The 20695-nt window shown below is 36.6% G+C and overlaps 2 protein-coding genes across 4 annotated transcripts in view; one reads left to right on the top strand and one right to left on the bottom strand.

The window, feature by feature from the left end:
• The window catches only part of LOC126732861 (suppressor of RPS4-RLD 1), a 33446-nt gene extending 18500 nt beyond the window's left edge, over positions 1 to 14946 (top strand). The window contains exons 16-24 of one of the 3 annotated variants that reach the window (XM_050435907.1): positions 523 to 845; positions 7765 to 7851; positions 7923 to 8022; positions 11191 to 11279; positions 11366 to 11404; positions 11547 to 11634; positions 13385 to 13482; positions 13577 to 13886; positions 14545 to 14946. In XM_050435907.1, the coding sequence (XP_050291864.1) occupies positions 523 to 845; positions 7765 to 7851; positions 7923 to 8022; positions 11191 to 11279; positions 11366 to 11404; positions 11547 to 11634; positions 13385 to 13482; positions 13577 to 13865 (1113 nt within the window). In that variant the 3' untranslated portion in view covers positions 13866 to 13886; positions 14545 to 14946. Of the gene's footprint in view, positions 1 to 522; positions 846 to 7764; positions 7852 to 7922; positions 8023 to 11190; positions 11280 to 11365; positions 11405 to 11546; positions 11635 to 13384; positions 13483 to 13576; positions 13887 to 14471 lie in introns of all 3 variants that reach the window. The other 2 variants (XM_050435906.1, XM_050435904.1) reach the window with 2 other exon arrangements.
• Positions 14947 to 16590: 1644 nt separating this feature from the next.
• Positions 16591 to 18976, bottom strand: LOC126732860 (uncharacterized). The gene has a single exon (XM_050435903.1). The coding sequence runs from the start codon at positions 18524 to 18526 to the stop codon at positions 16811 to 16813; it is 1716 nt and encodes a 571-aa protein (XP_050291860.1). The 5' UTR covers positions 18527 to 18976; the 3' UTR covers positions 16591 to 16810.
• Between the last annotated feature and the right edge of the window lie 1719 nt (positions 18977 to 20695).

The following is a 20695-nucleotide window of genomic DNA, read 5'->3' as shown; positions in this document are numbered from 1 at the left end:
CCACATCAGGCAATGAAGAATCATATTCCAAATCTCCATAGACTTATGTCTGCTACATTTAATCATTTATGCAACTAGCTATCTAGAAGATCCACATGGCATGGCATACCCCGGAGAACCCCCAATGATGACAATACCATATTCAAACAACTCTCTAGCTAGATGACAATGTAATAGTAAATGATCAATGGACTCCCCATCCTTCTTACACATGCAACACCAATTCATCACAACTATGCATTTCCGCAAATTATTAGTGGTTAAAATTCTCCCCAAAGCTGCAGTCCACAAAAAAACTAACCTTTGTTGGCACCTTTGGCTTCCATAAAGCCTTCAAGGGGAAAGAAGAATATTAAACCTCAAACAACATGGGCTGAGGTTTTTAATTTGTTACTTTTTGAAACTATAGGGTTTAATTTGTTACATTTCTAAATTGTTGGGTTTAAAATGTAGTTTTCCCAATTCTTTTGGTATTCACCATTGTTTTTCTATTAATGTTGTTCATATTTTATTATATACCAGCATCGCATGGCAGGATTGGCTATTATTGAAATTGCACAGAGGATTTCAAAAGCTTGGCGTTCCTTGCAACATTCTAATAAAAGCACATCAAAGTCTGGTAAGAGAGCCCGGAGAAGGGAAAGAATTAATATTCCCAGCCAGAACAGAGGTGGTGCTGGTTGTAGTACGAGCAGTTCCTTAGAGACGTCAACTTCATTTGGGAATACAGAAGATACATCATTGGGCCGTTCTACAATGTCATGGCAGGAAGTTTACTCATTTGCTGTTAAATGGAGACAGATTTCTGAACCTTGTGACCCAGTTGTTTGGATTAACAAATTAAGGTACATTCCATCTTCATGCCAAGTAGAGTAGAATGTTTTGCTGTGATATCATTTTTTGCATAATGTATCTTAGAAAATTTCTCTAAAATAATATTTACTAATTTCCTTAGTATATGGTGATTGAGCATTTTCAATATCTTGGATTGATGATTCATAAATATGAAAAGATTGAGAAGGATGTGACCTAAGGAATAAGAGTTGGGTAAGTGAAATGGAGAAGTGCATTGAGTCTTGTTTGACTGTAGACCTTCTAAAAGTTAAAAGGGAAATTTCTATAAGAAATTAGACTAGTGCTCTATAGTATAGAATGTTGGGTATAAACAAAGCTAGATTTTTCCTCTCGGCGCTTGTTTAGCTCCTCTCACTATCGTTAGCTTGAGCTCTTCTCCGGCCGTCCTCATGAGCCCACTCCAAGAGTGCCATCTCTCTGGCCCTCTGTGGGTTCTTCCTGTCCTTAGTGGACTGTCCTCCCTACACAGTTGAGGGTTTGTCTCTGCCTGTTGCGGTCATGTTCCTACCCAGGTGTGGGTGCATTTAGCCTGGCGGTGGAGTGTTATTTTCGACAAATTTGTGGCTGTTTCTGGTCTCTGTGTGGGTCAGCCAGCCCAATTGATTCGCCCAAGGTAGTGGGCATCCAAGGTCCACTTATTCTCAGCGCCCCCTTCGTCGGATTCGTTTGCTCTTTGGTGGCTGGAGGCATGTTTTCCACTACAAAGCTGTTTCTTTCCAATGTGGGGCTATGATCCAGAAAGGTACATGATGTATTTCTTGATCAGAAAGGTACATGATGTATTTCTTGATTGTACCTTTTTATTTGGTGAATTTGTGATAGATTTCTGTGTGGGTCTGCTGTGGAAGTGAGGTGGTTACAGTTTGTGGGATTGAAGTTGTTTGTGGCTCTTGTGTGGGTCCCTATGAGTTGTTTGTAGTGGTGGCTGGTTTTTGCAGTGGTAAAAAGTGCTCAGGTAGTATAATGTTTCCAATGATGGCCTTAGGTTGGAATTGTCGGTCCATTTGCAATGCTTCCACAGTCAGAGCCCTTAAGGTTCTAATAAAAGTGCACAGGCCATATGCTATTTTCCCGTCTGAAACAAAAACTAAGGAAGATAGAATGGAGAGAGTGTTAAAATCAATTGGTTTTTCCCAAAAATTGGCTATCAGTGCAAAAGGAAGATCTGGAGGAATTTGCATGTAATGGTCTAGTAGTATCAATCTGGAAGTTATGGAGTATAATAGCAATTTAATTGCTGTGATTTGTGAAGATAAAAGATGGCTATTATGATTGGGTCTGGTAGGTTTCTATGGTCCTTTGTATAATTCTAGGAGGCAAAAGGCATGGGAGAGTTTAGCTTCTTTGCTTGAATCCTTAGAGAAGCCATGGCCCATGGCTTTGTTTTGGGGATTTCAACTTGATCTCATCAGAGGGTGAGAGAAAGGGAGGTAGACAAGGTAGTAGCTTGGCACCAAACTTTCTAAAGGAATTGTTTTCCACAATAGGGGGCTGTGGACCTTGGGTATTTTGGAAACAGATTCACTTGGAGTAGAAATTGGGGTATTGCTAATAGCAATTGGAGATTAAATTCCAAAAGCTGTTATCTTTCACCTGGGTGCCATTAAATCAGATCACTGTCCTTTGCTTCTTGACACCAACCCACCAAATTGCCTAAGTCAACGACTGTTTAGATTTGAGGCTGCCTGGACAAGGGACAACGGGTGTCATGATGTCATTGAAATAGTATGGAAAAAAAGGGTTTGGGGAACAGAGGGTGTAAATTGTGCAAAAGACAGATGCGTACCAGGGCAGCCCTTAGAGAGAAGGGCTTCATGGTTAAGGATTATTATAGTCTCTTAGTGGGCTCTAATGACTATTGCTTTCCTAGGAAAAGTATTTGGAAACAGAAGATTCCTTCTTGAGTAGCTTTCTTTGTTTGGACTGCTGCTTTGGGAAGTGCTTAACGATTGACAGTTTACGAAAAAGGAAGGTTTGGATATTGGATTGGTGCTACATGTGCAAGTGTAATGGTGAATCGGTTGATCTCTTTTTTCTTCATTGTCCAGTTGCAATGGATCTGTGGGCTATGGTGTTTGGTTTGTTTGAAGTGAGCTGGGTTATGCCGCAATTTGTAGTGGGGCTTCTAGCATGTTGGCAAGGTAGATTTGGTCGTCATCGAAATGTGTATATATGGTTGATTGTTCCCCATTGCTTATTGTGGTGTCTTTGGAGGGAGAGAAATAGTAGGTGCTTTGAAGAGAAGGAGAGATCCATATCAGACTTGAAGTTATTTTTCTTTAGAACTTTAATGGATTGGTTGGTTGCTTTACGGAACCAATCATTTTTATCTTTTCTTGACTTCCTAGATTCTTGTAATTTTTGTTCTTGATTGTTTGACCCCTTCTACACTCCTTGTGTGCTAGGGTGTTCCCCTTTTTGATATCAATAAACTTATTACTTATCAAAAAGAACATGAGGTTTTGAGGAAAATGCTAGAGTAGAAGCAAATTTGCAGGCTGAACTGGAAGAGTGGCTTTTGAGGGATGAGATTATTTTGAAGCAAAAATCTAGGGAAATGTGGCTAAACGTAGGGGATAAAAATTTAAAGTTTTCCCACCTGGCTATCACTTTTTGATGCAACCATCCAATTCCAAGCCAATTTGGCTATGAGAGCAGAGTTGAAATTCTTTGTTTTTTAAAATCCAAATCCTCCCTTATTCTTTGGTTGACACAGATTTTCCCAAGTCTTCAATGCTAAGTATCGAGAGTATTTCTTTTTTGGGATCCACCAGAATTTTTTCATGAGTGAGTCTAGGTTATTACAAACCTTTGCTGGTGCATCAAAGGTTGACAATGTATAAGTTGGGATAGCTTGGGCCACTGTTTTTAGCATTGGGCATCTACTGGCCCAAGATAAGCTCTTAGATCTTCATCCCATCAGCTTACTTTCCATTCTTTCCTATAGAAACTTGAAATCCTTTGAGGGATTATTGGAGGTAAATACTGGAGCTCCTAGGTAGATGGCATCTTTTTTAACATTCTTCATATTAAGGATCTGTTTCATAGCTCGGGCTCTTGGTTGTTGAATGAACTTCAAGAAGATTATGCCAGATTTACTCCTGTTTAGCAGTTGTCTGGACCGAGTACAATATTTTTCTAAGCACTCATTTAAAATGTTAGCATCCCTACTTGTTGTTTTGGAAAATAGAACAATATCATCAGCATGCATTATATGAGTTAATGGAGGTCAACCGATATTTAATTTTATGCCTGTGAGTCTACTCTCCAAGAATTCGTTTTCAATCATTCTGGACAGCACATCTTGACATAAAATGAAGAGGTATGGGGATAGGGTATCTCCTTGCATAAGCCCTCTGCTCAGGGCATAAGAACCAGCCATACCACCACCCCCCATTTATAAGAAGAGTTGATGAGATAGATGAGACACATTCTAGAATCCATTTGGAGAAAGTGTTGTTGAAGCCAAATTTGTCCAGCAGAGTCTTTAGGAACTTCCAGTTGACCCTATCATATATTTTTTGTTGGTCTAACTTCACTGCCATCATACCATCCTTGACTTTTCTCTTCTTGAAGATATGCAGTGTTTCATGGAGAATAACCTTATTCTCCGCAATCCATCTACCTGGAATAAAGGCAGATTGACAGAGAGAAATGAGTTTAGGTAATATCTGTCTTAATCTAGTCACAAGAAGCTTGGCCATTGTTTTGTAAACTACATTGCACAAGCTAATTGGCCTATACTGACTGTCAGATGTGGGGTTCTGAATCCTGGGGATGAGTACTGTTAGTGTACTATTCAGCTCATTCAACATCTTCCCTGATTCAAAGAAGTTAATGATTTCTTTGACAATTGAGTCACCCACAATATTCCAGTACTTCTAATAGAACAAAACGGGAAGTCCATTAGGTCCAGATGCTTTTTGGGAATCCATTCCCCAAATGGTGTTTCTTTTTTCCAATGGAGTAGGGATTCTACTCAACTCCACATTTTCTTTCTCAGAAATACAGGGAGCAATGAGGTTTTCAAGATCTAAAATGGAAAGTCCACCTCCTCTTCCTTAAATGGCTCTTCAAATTTTGAAAGAAAGTGTTTATTAATTTCATCTAAAGTATGGAAAGGTATTGAGAATGCAAAAAAAAATCATAGTCAAGGCTGTTTGCTTCATGGTTGGTGATGGCCGGTCCATTAATATATGGCTAGATCAAGACTACAAACCCAAACCTAAAGATGATTCAATCATCCAAGTTCCTATGATGGTCTCAAGCCTTATCAACCTTCAACCAAGTCCTGCTGTGTGAATAGACTAGAGGAGCTATTTGATGTTGAGTCCATTGAAGCTATCAAAAGAATCCAAATTCTCGTTAGGCCAAGGCAAGATAGTTTAATGTGGATTAAGGATCATAACGTGTTGAATTGGCAGAATATTTGGAATCTAAAAATTCAAGAGAGGTTAAAAATGCTCTTATGGAGAATTGGAGCCAATGTGCTGCCTACAAAGGAAATTCTGCACCACAGAATGGTATTGAAGACACTGATTGTGTTCTTTGCAAGGAGAGCACAGAAACAGCGGCACATCTGTTCTTCCACTGCAAAGTAGCTAGAACTATATGGTTTGGCTGTAATTGGAGTCTCAGAACTGATACTCTTCAAATCAATAGCCCTGAAGATATTATAAATTTTGTCCTAAATACCCAAATCTTGACACCACATTCTGGCAATCCTATTCAAATGACCACACCTCACTCAAAATAGCCCACACCTTAGAATCCATATGGTATTTGAGAAATGAGGTCCTTCACAACAATGTTCAGGAGGTGAATCTTGCCAAAATTATTAGCTCATTGGAGACCAGAGTTGCTGAAGCAGTCGTGGATGACAGAGGCAGGGAGGTCAAGAGTTGTGAAAAACAGTTGAGTTGAGAAAACCACCACCTGGTTGTATTAAGTTAAATGTAGTTGCAGCTGTGTCCCAGGTATATGCTTCCATAGCTGTTGTGGCTAGAAAAGAGTCTGGTGGAATTGTTAAAGCTTGGGCTAGTATACACCCAATGTGTGAACCAATTGAAGCAGAAGAAGCTTCTATTGTCTGGGCTCTCAATCTTGCTATAGAGGAAAAATTCCTATATATTGAGATTGAGGGAGATGCTAAACTCTGCTTTGATGAATTAAATGGCGATGTCCAGAACTTTCACTGGATTGCAAAGACTTTGCTGTTAAATGCTGTGGAACTCAAGACTAAGTGTTGTTCTTGTTGGGTTAAGAGAGAGTGTAATGCTGTAGCTCATGCTCTAGCAAAGGTTGTTTCTCCCCTTTCCCCTGTTTTCAAGTGTAATAATGATTCACTCCCTTCTGATGTGTGGGAAGCATGGGAGATATGTTGCTTGTAGATTCTATTTCTTTGGTTGGTTAATGAAATGGAATGTTTGTTTACAAAATTAAAAAAATAAAATAAAAAGAAGAAGAAGAAGAAGAAGAATGTTGGGTATTAAGAAGCAACGTGATCATAAAATCAGCATAGTCGAAATAAGAATGTTATAAGTGGAAATTCTAGTAAAGATAAGGAATGAAGTCATCTATTCAAAGGTGGGGTGGCCCCTATTGAGGAAACAATGACTAAGAGTTTAAGATAGACTGGAATTGTGCACAGAGACAAGTTAGTGCTCTAGTGAGAGTGAATTTAATTCGAAGTGAATGAATGGGAAAAGGTAGAGGGAGGCCTAAAACAACATGGGTAGTTGTAGTATAAAAGGATATGATAAATAAGGATGTGACAAAGAATATGATTTTTTATAGGATAGAATTGCAGAAAATAATAAACATGTGCTGCTCCCTATTAGTTGAAAAAATATCCACAATGCAAAACATAATTTAATTGGAATTAAGGTTTAGTGTGGTTTCTTAGTATATATGGTGATGTATCTGTATAGATGCATTCTTTTGCCTTTGTAAATCACCAGTAGATATTGTATTTCTGCGAGTCTTTTTATTTCCTTAAGTAGAATGTCTTACTTTCCTCACCATTTGTTGTATCTTAAGACATTTCTTTGGTTCTACTTTTTTTTTTTTTTTCTCAATAGATCTCTGTATTATTCTGTTATCTAACTTTTCTATTGTTGGCTATATGAATTTTAATATTTATCCAAAAAGTAAAAATTTTAGTACTTTTCTTAACATATGGTGAAGAATTAACTGGAGATGCATTCTTTTTCCTTTCAGAATCACTGTTAATTCTTCTCTCTTTTTTTAGTACAATATTGAGTACATTATGTAAATGAGTAAGATTTCAAATTATTGTTGTAAAAAGAATTAAAGATGAAATTTATCTGTCCTTGAACAGCAATAGTTGGTTCAGAACTATAGAGATATTTTACTGAAAAAAGGATCGTTGGTTGATTTGTTTCATGTGGGCTGGGCTATGGCCTATTTGAATTTAATATAGTCCAGTTGGGCTCAGTCACCGGAGTTTTTTTATTAGCGCCCAAATTTAACCTAAATCATATGTGAAGGTCAGCGGACTCACATTAGATCTTTCTAGCTCTTTTCTGACCATCCGTACTCACTGTTGCTTGAATTGGATAGAAGTTTTTTTTTAGATGTGGGATATAAAATCCAGGTAGTATAACCTTTCTAGGTCTTTCTTTCATTAACCTTTTTTATGTAGGAATGATATTTGGTGAATATTAAACTATGATATGTACAAGTACATTGTTAATATGGATATTTTTATCATTATGTAAATATTACATTTACAGATATGAACAACTCCATTTCTTATTTACTTGCACGTTACCTACCAGAGTTTAATCAGTAATGTTTGGATGAATTTGATCTTATATTTTCTAGCTTTTTAGTTGAATGATTGAGAAACCTCAGCTGTTTACTTGTGTGGGATTTTCTGCAATTCAGTGAAGAGTTCAATTCTGGTTTTGGGTCTCACACACCAATGATTCTCGGACAGGCAAAAGTTGTTCGCTACTACCCAAATTATGAAAGGTATGTCCTAATCTGATTCCTTTATAGTAGAAAACTGTTTTACAGTTCTCATTATTTTGTTAATGCTTCAGAACTTTAGATGTTGCAAAGACTGTCATAAAGGATCAATTGTACGTGTACAGCAAGGAAGATAAAATTATTGATCTATCCAAAGATGGGAAATTGGAAGATGTGAGTTCTTTTACCATCCTTTTCGATCTATTTTTATATATCCACTGCCTTTTCACATTGCACAGGGACTTTATTTCTGTTATTTATAATTTTGCTAAGCTCCTTTTTGATGAAGTTTGTAAAAGGAGTATGTTACAAGTATCCATCCCATTAGCATGATTTGTAATTGCTAATTTTCACTGCATAGTTTGGGGATATGTCTCTTATATGGGCATTTTAAAATGTTATTATCCAAGGATAATTTCTGTATGTTTTCTTGTTTTGCAACTGAATGCCGCAGTGGCCTAGATGATAGAGGCATCAAAATATGGATCAACATATATAGTGTCACAAGGAAATTAATAAAGTATGATATATAAATCCCAAAAATTTTACCCAGCTATTTTGAAACACTCCCCATTTAGGAAATTGGAGTTTTTGGCATCTTCAAAATATATTAAAACTAGGCATGAACCCGCATGTTGCAGTGGCAAGCATTGTTTATAAGAACTTACTACTCTCTGATATCCAAGATGAGAATCCTTTTCAAATGAAAATGAATATGGAACAAGTTGTATTTAGAAGGTAACCCCCTGGTTAAGTTTGTTAGTTAAAAAAGTCTTGAACAATATAGTGGGATGTTTGCTGATGAGAAATATAAATTATAAGAATGACGAACTATACCTATTAATAGCATAGAGTCAAACAGCTTCTTTTTTTCTTTTTTCTTTTTTTCAAATACTTTTTCCATTAACTGATATAAGGGTAAGTGAAAAGATCAATTGAAAACATCCATTCAACTGGACAATCAAATATTCCATAAAAATTTTGAAGTTCTCTTTTTTTTTTTTTTGATAATTAAGAAAGATGTATATTCAAGAAACTACCCCATGAAAACATAAGGTAGGACAAAGAGTACAGAGAAAGAAACAAAAAGAAGAAAGAAAAAAGACAAGAAAACAAACGGAAAACAACAAAGAGCTAATTACAAAGGAGAGAACTAAGGAACAAAGGGAGAGAGTCACTAGAGGTGAGTCCCCAAGCCCTAGACCAATCAAAGAGAGAACCACAAAAATAAGCAAGCAATTGGTCATCGGATTAGTCCCTGTCCTCAAAAGTCCGCCAATTTCGCTCCCTCCAAATACACCACGTTAGGCACAGCGGAGCTAAATTCCAAATGCTAGAAGAGTGCTTTCCAAACCAATTCCACCAACTGAAAAGCATATCTGCAACCGATCTAGGCAAGACCCAAGAAATCCCAAAAGATCTAAAAACCAAGCTCCACAACTGATAAGCTTTTTCACAATGGAGAAGCAAATGATTCTCTTTGATCCCTATGACTAAACATTAACAGAGTTTAGTAAACTATGATTGATTACAAAACCGATCCAACTTGCAAACCAAAACCTGGTTGAAGCAAAGAATGCTGAATGGGCAAGGATTTTGAAGCTTTGAATCACATAGTATTGCCATTGGACTTGCAGGATCCTAGAAACATACCTAAACATACCTGTTCCTAAAAAGGTCAGTTCAATTGTAAACAATCACAACTCACACTACTTGTAATAAGGCCCCCATTTCTAACAAAATTTTAGGAAAATCAAGCTCCTTCAGTGTCATCCTATTCAGACTACTACTGCTTCATAAATGTTCCTAGTAAATTATTCCAAGGATGAATATAATAAATACAACCTTGACCTGTGAGGAGAGAGCATTCTAATTCCTCTTTTAAGGAGTGCCTCACATGGTAGAAGCTCAGGCTATTGCAGATTGAATTCCTGCTAATGGGGAGATTCTTGGAAGGAGAAGCAATTAATTGTGTCTTATTTATTATATCTAGGGTAAGAAAATAATTGTCAATATGCAAAACTGAATTATGCATCTGGACAAGGAAAAAGGATAAGGAAATATGAATTCCATTCAGGCAGGTAAGGGCTTGGCTTGACCTTGTGTTCTCTCCTGGTCGGGTTGGAGGTGAAGTCTGGCAAAGTTCATCATTTAGTGGTGGGGGTGTTCATAGAAAAGAAAGCGTTGCCCAACGAGTAGCAGATTTGGAGCTTGCTTGCATCTGATCTATAAGCCTATTGTACCTCCCTATCGTTTGCCCCCAACTGCCTTTCTATTGCACCTGCTGTTAACTCCTGTTCACTTTCCTTTTGGAGAGTGCCTTACTCAGAAGTAATATACCGATTAGATTAAAGGGAGGAGATATCTTTCATAAAAGTCAACTTCCACCATGCCACAAGATTCTTTTGCAAAGCACTCTCTCAGATGTTTCCACACCTGCCCCTGCAAGCAAAGAGGTTTCAAGATACCAGGCGACCAAGTAAAAGTGAACAGCCTGGGGCTTGTCTTTGTTTCACCGAAAAAGGACCAAGGAAATTTAATTTCTGTAGTAGTGATGCTGGCGTCAGTTGACCTGATTTTTATTTATTTATATGCAAGATCGAAGATGCTATTTGTGCAGTCCTCTTTTCTTTTTAAGATAGCAAGGAGGTAGGGGCTAACCGGAACTTTAATTTGTACGCATAACCCATTGGAGACCAAATAAACAGAATACTATTGTCCATAGCTCGTTAGCAAATATATTCTCTCTCTTCTATTTGCCCTGGTTTTTGGCCTGCAATATATATATTTGCAATGTGAATAATCTAAGATATTATTTGTAGCTACTTAATAAACTATATTATTTGTAGCTACTTAATAAATTATGGCATGTAGAGGTTGAGATATACGTAATTCTAAAACAGTAATTACATGACATCATGTGGAGACTATTTACCTCATGTGAGCTTTTTGGATTTTTTTCTTGTTTGAATCCGTCATTACAGCTGACAGAATCCATCTTATCCGTTCCTTTTTCTTTGTATAAGTAATCTTTAGTATACTTCCTGTATACTGTGATCTCTTTTTTCTGTTTAATGATATTTTTGCTTCTTTACTGATAAAAAAACCCATCTAGTCCGTATAGGCCCAGTAGTAAAGAAATCACGAATATGTAGTGGATGCAAAATCTTATATTTTGGGTACTTAAACCAAACAAAAAGAAAATTCATTTATTTTTTATGATATTATGGCTTTAAGAAATGCCTTTTGGGTTGGTCATATTTTGCTTCATACCCATTGGAGGGCATATCTGCTTTCATATATTGAAAATTCAATCAACTAATGTTAATGTGAAAATGCCAGATTCTGGGTGCAAACTCCTGCTCTGATCTTTACAGAGTTGTTGGTGAGGACTTCTGGTTGGCTACTTGGTGTAATAGTGCTTTTGAGGGGTAATTATGCATACAATTTAAGTTTTATGTCCTGCATTCAAAATTTCTAGTCATTCCTAGTTTTTAATTGATTATTCTTATTTCAGGAAACGGCTTGAAGGAACAAGGATTACCCTAGTGAAAATGTAAATTATATTTGTCTTGTTTCTTGGTTTGCAATTATTCCTTTCCTTGTTTCCTTTTCCTTTATTCTTTTTCTTTTTCTTTTTCTTTTTTCTCATTATAATAACTTTCTTTTTCATTTAAACCATCCAATGATTCCTGTAGGGAACGCGGATATGACTTTGCCATCAGAACACCCTGCACGCCTTCCAGATGGGATGAATTTGAAACAGAAATGTCAAGGGCATGGGAAGTATGTTACTCTAGACCTTAAACATATCAACGTATACATGCACACACATATTTGTGCTAGACCTCAAGCATTAACAATTACAAATAGCTTTGCTTTCTACATCTAGCCATAGACTGTCCATTACTTAATGTTTAAAGTTTAATCAGCTAAAATAATTCTTGATTGTTTATCTTGCTCACCTATGATTGTATTCAAGCAATTCAAGATACATGATTTCCTGATGCTGACAAGTTCTTTAGTTACTGAGTGACTATTGATATTAAAGGTAAAAAGTAAGGCATATAAAATGATTTTTTGTGGGGATTTTATACCTCTATATGTATTATCAGATTATAAGTCTCAGATCTATTGAATTTAATCTGTGAAGCCAAGTGCACTACTTAAAAGTTAAGTAGGTGATTAGGTGTTACTTAATCTGTGAAGCAAAGTGCACTATTTCAGGCTTTTCCTAGTTATTCTTCAGACACAAGGCCTTACTCAGGATATTTACTTTCATCCCCTACTGGCCAGTTTTCTCAATTTCGGGTGCTGTTCTCTGCAGTGTTGCAACTCTTTACAGCTCTACAATACTTGCAAAGTTCTTCCTGTTTAATCTGCGTCATGACACTAACCAGACGGCTTAGTTATTCTTATAATGTTGCTTTCTAATACATACCTATCAAAAAAAAAAATAATAATGTTGCTTTCTAATTCATGGTTGGAAAAGGACAGAGACTACTGACCCAACTAAACCCAGAGTAAATTTCTTCATAAATTATAATCAAGGAAAATTAGGGATTGTTTCCAGTGTTATTGTAAGGGTGCCTAGGCATGCTTCAAGCCTGAAGCCAGTGAGACCGACATGTGGCGCATCCCAAGCGAGGCCAAGTAACTTACAGTATTTTTTTTCCATCAATTATAACTAAGCAGCAGTAGTTATCTATCCTGGTTAATAGTATTAAAAGCACTGTGAAGGCATGCTGTTTAGCATGGCGATACTTACATGGTGTGTAGAGTCCTTGAAAAGCACCTTCTAATAATCACAGCATAAGCACAATGGTGTGCATTTTTCCTAAGCTTGTATGGTCAGTGTCTCTTATTTACTTTGTTCTGATGACCTTTCAAATGCAGTTTGACCGTATATTTATAGTTCATCAAATAATTTTAAATTGGAATTCTTATAGCTTTTAGTGTATCAAAGCATTTTTGGTTTTAAACACGTTTGATGAAGCTATGTGCTTGAGTGGTTGAATTAAATTTTATGTTAGGATTTTTTTTTATCTGCATCATTTCATATGGTAAATTTGCAACATTATTAATTTTCATCACAACGGCATTTTTTTTCCATTTCTCCAACATGCACTGCACTTACACTCATCTCAGGGTTTTCCACTTTGTACTTGAGCTTTCTGAGGCTGTAGCAGCCTCTAACAATGTTGATCCCAGCACCTTGCCTTGTCTTAAGCTGCTTAATCAAGATTGTAGGACTTGATCCACATTTCTTTCATGTGGGGCTGCTCGATGCAACTGGACCACTATGCCAGTGGCAACCATCTCTTTATTCATGCTAACTCTAGGGAGCTTCTCCTTTGTCCTTATTCTGCATATAATATTGAAGTCTTTATTCTCATTTCTGTTTTGCAAACTTAATTGTAAATTGGCTTCCTCTGTGATGCTATTGTGCAGCCCATGGTGATTTGGAATCTGTATATTGTTTTTCATCTATTCTGAATCAACTTAACATTTGCATACGCTAACTTTGAAATGGCAGGCTATATGCAGTGCTTATTGTGGTGAGGCTTATGGGTCCACTGATTTCAATGTGCTTGAAAACGTGAGAGATGCAATCTTAAGGATGACATATTACTGGTATAATAAGTGCTTTTCAGTGAATGGAAATGGTCTGTTTGTCATTCAGACAATTTATGTTGTTTGTCAATAAACCTGGAATGCTTTTCTTTAGGTACAATTTTATGCCGCTGTCAAGGGGATCTGCTGTTGTTGGGTTTGTAGTTATGCTTGGATTACTTCTCGCTGCTAACATGGAGTTTATAGGAAACATACCGCAAGGTGTACAAGTGGATTGGGACGCCATTCTAAACTTTGATCCAAACTCCTTTGTGGATTCTGTGAAGAGTTGGTTGAATCCATCTCTCAAGGTAACAACATCCTGGAAAAATTACCCAGATGTGGCATCAACTCTTGCGACAACGGGATCAGTTGTGTCTGCTTTGAGCTCTTATGATGATTGATCTTCTTTAAATCTTGAAGAGGTGAGTCACTGCTTTATTCTGTATAATAAATGTGGCATGGGCATGAAATTTGAGCTCCTTTAAATTTGAAAAGAGGGGAGTTAACTGTATTATTTTTGTCTGATGTGGCATGGGCAAAGATGGGCCCTTTTTTTGGGGGGGGTGGGGGGTAAGTAAAGATATCCTTATTGGTAAGAGGAGAAAAACTCAATAAGTGTATCAAGATGCTCCTAAAAAGTTACAATCTAATATTCAACATATCTAAAATTTTTGAAAGAGATGCGGAAAGGACAGCCTAGGGCAGACATCCAATCATAAAAAGATCTCCACTTTTGCATTTCTTCCATGGCATTTTGAAATCCAGTTTGTCTTCTAAAATGTTGTAAGAGAACATGTCAAAAAAAAAAAAAAAATGCTGTGAGAGAACATAAAAGGAATTGTTGCAGAAGGTTTAAAATATTAAAGAAATGATGATGAAATTGTATATAGTTTGTCTCCTTCACCCCACACAGCTATATATTACTGTACTATTGAATATCTGAATTAGTTGAATTTACTCTTGTATGTAGGCAATAAAAAATGATTGAAATATTATTGACTATACAGGACTGCAGTATAATGTAATGTAGTGATCTCTTGCGGGGCTTATATGAATGAATAACATTCTCACTTTTCATAGTCTCGCGTGGATTTTGATGCAGCAAAACAGTACAAGGAAAAAGCTATTTGTTTAGGCAGTTAATGTTTCCTGTAGTGGATGGCTCCATACTACCTGGACCTGTGGAGGAGAATTCTGGTAAAATTTGAGGCGTTATATCTCCAAATTCACACCGGCTTGTAGCATTGTATTCATGTGCGTGTTATACATTAATTTGCTGTACAGCATTCCTAAATAATTTAATAGCAAGATCCATTTCACAAGGGATAATTTATCTTATGTTTGTGTGTAGATTTTTTAGCCTGTTTAGAAGCTGTATGCAATCAGAAAGTATGATTATTGATTTTTTTTACACCCGTGGTTGGATTTTAGTTTGAACTTTGAACAATCTATTTGACAGGTAAGGGTTATTACTCTCTTTTATTTTTGGTTGTGTACTGTTCCTTGGTGTTGTGGTGTTATTTGAAGTAATTTCCCAGTGATTATTTCAAGCTTGTTCATGAGTTGAGCTGTAAAGCCAATTCAAGAGTGGTTCGACACTTTCAACTTTGAGGTCATGATCCAATCATATATGGTTATGCCAAGCACCCAGAGTTATGCTATCCACCCAATTAAATTATCTTATAAAAGTATAGTACTTCGTTAGATAATGCTGAATCCACATCCATACAATTATTCATTTATTTTTGTCTTACGTAAGAGCACAATTAGTGCGTTAGGTAGGATGCGAAATGTAGATCAAATCTAATTTGCGTATTAAGAAAGACTTTCTTGGAGGCTAATTGTTGGTTATTAGATAAATGGTCTTAATCTAAAAAGTCGTCCATGTATTAATTGAGAAGCTAAACGGTGAATCGGTGAGGTTGGTAATCGCTGGGATCAAGTTGGTCAATGTTTAGGTTAATCATCTCGTTACCTAAGAAGTTCAAGGCTTCAAGCGCGCCAGCCACAATTCACTGAAGACCCCCCAACGTTAGGAGAGAGTTTATTGTCAGAATGTGCCCAATCAAATTGACAGAAAATCTCTCTTGTAACAGATCAAATCACTCACAACAATCCAATGAGTAAATCCTAGAAGTTAGTTGGTGTGATGAACTTAAGTATCTAGAACAACCAAAATCAAACCCAAAAAATCTCCCAAGGATTTAAAATACAAGATAAAGATTCAAAACATAAAATTCCCAAGGATTCAAGCATATAGATCGAAACTTAAGATCTAAATATCAAAATCCACAATAAATCAAACCTAAACAATGTTTAGAGTTGTAACTCACCTTCGATCAACCCACCTTCGAAGTTCAATCAATCACTTGAGATATGCTACCTTCGAAGTTCAATCAATCACTTGAGATATGCTAGTAAATCTTATATTGATAGTACAATGTATACCAATAATTATATTTATATATATACACACACAAGGTTAATTTGATGCATTAGCCAATGATTGAAAAGGGAGCAATGCCGGCCACTAGATTGTGCGCCATTGACAGTTCCCTCCAGTGGTGCGATCAACTTGATAGTGGTCGGATAAGTTGGTACAAATCGATTTGTGAACTACTCTAGTCGTGATGTTCTTTTTCCACCTAATTTCTAAAGCCCAACAATTGATAAATTGTACCGTCCTAACCTTCGAGAAATTATAGAGTCCTCTAGTGGACCGCATCACTTGTCCACTATTTTACTAAAAAACTTTCACTTATTTAAAATTGCTGAGTCAGTAATTAATTTCTATTTAAAAAAATTTTCTAACTAACAATTTTAAACAGGTAGAAGTTTTTTAATGGAATAGTGGACCACATCACTTGTCTACTATGTGGATCTTATAATTTCTACTACCTTTTACCTATTTGTTCAGCGTCAATTCCATTAACACTTACACCTATTTTCCTCCCCTTTCTATAATTTAATCTCATCCATCTCCTGTTAACCAAAGGTTCTTCACAATGGTGAGCATATTTGGAGAAAGAAATATATAAAAATAAATTTATTATTAAAAAAAATGCCCTCGAAAAGTTATAAAAAAAATCTCCAGGAAAAAAGATCATACGGTGTGCACTCACGAGATTTTTACTTTTTGTACCAAATTTATAATCATCAATCAAATTTAACCCCACCAAGAACAAGTCAGATCCCGCATTAATAAAAAGGCCAAAACCTCACGATGAAAGACCTACCAAGACCACCCTATGGTATGCCTCTTCATTTTCATCATCTTTATCAAGTGCTCAACCTCAACTTGATGCTGGTCGTTGGATTCTTCTATTTTTATCTTCAACTTGTGTCCCTAGGCTTCATTCTTTTCCCTCCCTAACTTTGCAGAAGCAAAAATCCACGTAGCATTCATCTGCTTGTTAATCATACGTGACACATAGTACGGGATCTTTGTACCCTTGGACTTCTCAGACTTCAACCAGTCACTGACAAATACTAGGCAGTCCATCAAGCTCTCTTTTGCCAACCCTTTCATGTCATAAGCTTGTGATCTCCTCCACAGGCTCTTACCATGAGGACTCGCCGCATTGGATAGACAAAGAGCTCGAGTTGCGTCACTAATGGCGGCTTCAGTGTTCCTCAGCAGCAAATTGCATTGAGCTCTATTGCTGTACATAACAAGTCTCTCTTTTTTCATTTTTAATGGGCATAAACTCAAAGCCTCTGAGTACTTCATCACAGCCTCTTCAATGTCCCCAGACCAAAACATCAAATTTCCATTCTTTTTAAGCTTACCCACCAAGAGTTTTCTCTCTCTAACTTCTTGTTTAGACATTAGCTTCTCTCTCTTTTTCCTTTCAACCTTCAAGTCCCATGTTTCTCCTAATGCTCTCTCAGCTCTTTTGCTCTTCAACTTCAAATTACCATACTTTATTTTGTGGTAATCTTGTAAAAGTGCCTGTGTGATTGTGTCTCCTACGTTTGAACTTCCTCCAAAGCTTCCAAGTTCAACCAAATCAACAAGAATTGGAGCTACAATATCGATTACTTTATATCTTGTACCTGGGTCTTTAAGAATTAGCAAAAGAGAATCAATAGCCGTGCACTGCCAGTCATCTGAGGATCTTGAAAGATTGCAAAGAAACTCTATGACTTCCTTCAAATCTGCTACACTTGTTTTACCACTTTTTGTCTGACACAGAGTTCTTATGAGTCCTACTCCAGCAGGCGAGGTTCGATTTGCTAAACCACCCCACATTCCACACAAATCTTTTAAGAATTTCTTCTTGCAGATTAAACTGAGAGATCTTTCTTTGCATGCAAAGCAGTTGAGGAGATAGAGAGACCAACACTGAAGATGGCTAGCCCATTCCTCTGCCTTTCTGTTCTCAATCTCCAACCCTCCAAGCCCTCTAGTCAGCAGGTCACAGTGGTACTTCAACTTCTTTGAATCCTTCACAGCAATGAACTTATCATAGACTTCGTCGAGGCATGTAGAGGCTATCTTCATGGCTAATTGTATGATCTCCACTTCATGCACAGCAATGGCTTCAAAAGTTGAGTCATGGTTGGCCAAGTGACCAAGTGCTCTAACTGCAACTCTTTGCTCGACCCAACTAATCTTACCTCTCAAAAGTTCCATTAACGGCAAAATCACGCCTGATTTTGTTGCTTTTTCTGCAAATTGAGACTTGTTCATAGTATAGGATCCGATGATATGGGCTGCATAGTATGGGATATAGATGTTCTGGTCCTTGAGAAGCCAGGCTTGCTCATTGATGCCTTTGCGGATTAGTTTTGCCATGCACTCAAAGATGCCAAGAGATGGGAATTCTGGGTCGTCCGGTTGAGTCATGGCTATGTTCCAGAGTCCACTTAAGACTAGAACATGTTCTTGGTCGTCATCGAGAGGCATTTCTTTGAAGCATTTGGAGATTTTAACTCTTCTAAGTGATGGGTCTGGCTCATTCAACATAGTGCAGAAGAAACAAGAAAGGATGGTGCAGGTTGTCTCAGTGGGTAGTTTTCTAGTTTTGGTGGTTGTGTTGTGTTGGTGTTCGAACTCCATGGCTATGAGCAAGAAAGTTGGGAGACTTCGGAGGGTTTTTTTTGGGATAAACAATGGGAAAATATCGAAGATGATTAGTTAGGTAAACTTCTGGTTCTGGTGGTGCAGTTGTAACATCGGTTGGGCATAACAAGACTATAGATTTATAAAAGCAAAAAAAAAAGTGTGGAAGACCGTGAACTATACGCTAGGAAAGAAAAAGAACTAGACTGTCCGATAACTGGACCACATCATTGCATCAAACATTAGATCTACAGTTAATAATAGTCAAAACATGTCAATACTCCAAGCATTCTTACCTCAAAAGCTAAATGATGATGAGGATCATTGACACCAGTTGCATCAACTTGAATCACTGCCCTGACCAGAGTGAATGTGTTTCTATCTGCACCAAATGTGGCTCACTAGTGATTTTGCAAAAAGAAATCCAAGTATCTTATCTCTGTTATGCTTGTGCAAGAAAGTGTGCAAAAGCACTCTTAGTGTTATTATGCCATGGCGTGCTCTGGTTGGTTGCACCAAAAAAAAAAAAAATCACTAATTATCAGTTGAGCTCCAAGTCCTGACTAAAAATGGGTGATGGTCCACAATTCCATTTCGGGACTATGCGGTATATAGGAGTATAATGACCAGTTAATTTCAAATGAAAGATTCAAAGTATAGCTACCAAAAGTAAGAAATTTTTTAACTCGTCCCCCCCCAAAAAAAAAAGGGAATTTCAGTTGATTCAAGCAAGTCATGATTACCCCATCTTGCTCCCTTAGAATTCAAGGTAAACGGCTTTGGTCCCCTCCATAACAAAGCCTATCTATGGCCTGTGCATCCAAAACAATCAATTAAGAATTTGTGATGAACACGAATCCTCAACTGGAATGCTACTCAGTTTCCATCTCCAAAAGCCAAGAGAACCGGTTAGATATACAACATTACAACCAAGTACAACTTTGTGGGTCTCAAGAAAATGCGGCTGCCACATACTATGAGAAAAGTATGTTGTAATTATGTTTTTAGTATGCTAACTTGGTTGAATAATGAGACTAGTGTTGGAGAATGCTTTTCGCCTCTACTACTAGACTAGGATCAAGAACCAGGATCTATGGTTGTTTAGTTCATATCTTGCCATTTGTCCTTATCATTTTTCAAAAATTAAGATGCACGTCTTTGGTGTATGGCGTGCGCTAGATAGACTTTTAGGCACATGATCTTCGAGTATGGCAACTCAGCATGATGTAGAAACATCTTTATTTGGTAAATAGCTTTCCAAAAGAAAGGAACTCTGTGTGGTACATCAAAAGAGAATTTTACCCTTCAAAGAGATACCTCAAAAGAGGTTCAATAAGAAATAATTTCAATAATAGCGAAATGAGATGGTAATTCTGTTATAGAAATTAAGTTTGACGTGAATGGTTTGGGCCTAGGCCTAGGGATCTTGTTCGTGGGCCCAAACTTGTGGACTCACCAGAGTTTTGAATTTTTTATATTATGTGATAAGGGCCGTAAAGGCTATTTATTAATTTTATTATTAGAAACCAACTTTTAAAATTAATATATTTTCAAAAATTCAAAATCTCCATATTCATCATCTTTTACCAACTTTCTTTATGTAACAACTAACTTTACAACTAAACATATAAGCATAAATAGTTATTTCATTACAACAATTTTTACTCCCAATAATAAAGATTCCTATTCCTATTGAAATTTATATCCATGGTACCAAATGTTACCTAATAATATAGGTATTATTTGAAAAAATAGTCTCAAACTAATTTATTGGTTTCATTTGCCATTTTTTTCCTTCTTTGGTCGAAAATAGGTATGCATTCAAAGTTTTGGGAACCACTATTTATCTAATGAACTTTGTTTAATTGCATCAAGGACTTTAATTTTTGCACTTTTAAGTATTAAGATCTTCTTCATTTGAAATGGATTTATTTCAAGACAAAGTTTAATTACAAAATTAATTATAGTCTAAAGTTACAACCTTACTCAATATCTTTTTATTGGAGGTGAATTTTGACATATCCACCGTTGGATTACGTTTTCTTTTTATATCCTTAATGCTTGCAAAATTTCTAGAAAATTAAAAATCAATAATTATGTCATCAATAAATTGTTTAAATTGCAAGATTTTGTAGTTTAAAATTACGCATAAAATATAATCTTATA

Source organism: Quercus robur, chromosome 6 (assembly GCF_932294415.1).
Source record: "Quercus robur chromosome 6, dhQueRobu3.1, whole genome shotgun sequence".
Classification (NCBI taxonomy): domain Eukaryota; kingdom Viridiplantae; phylum Streptophyta; class Magnoliopsida; order Fagales; family Fagaceae; genus Quercus; species Quercus robur.
This window is presented reverse-complemented; position numbering and strand designations above follow the sequence as displayed.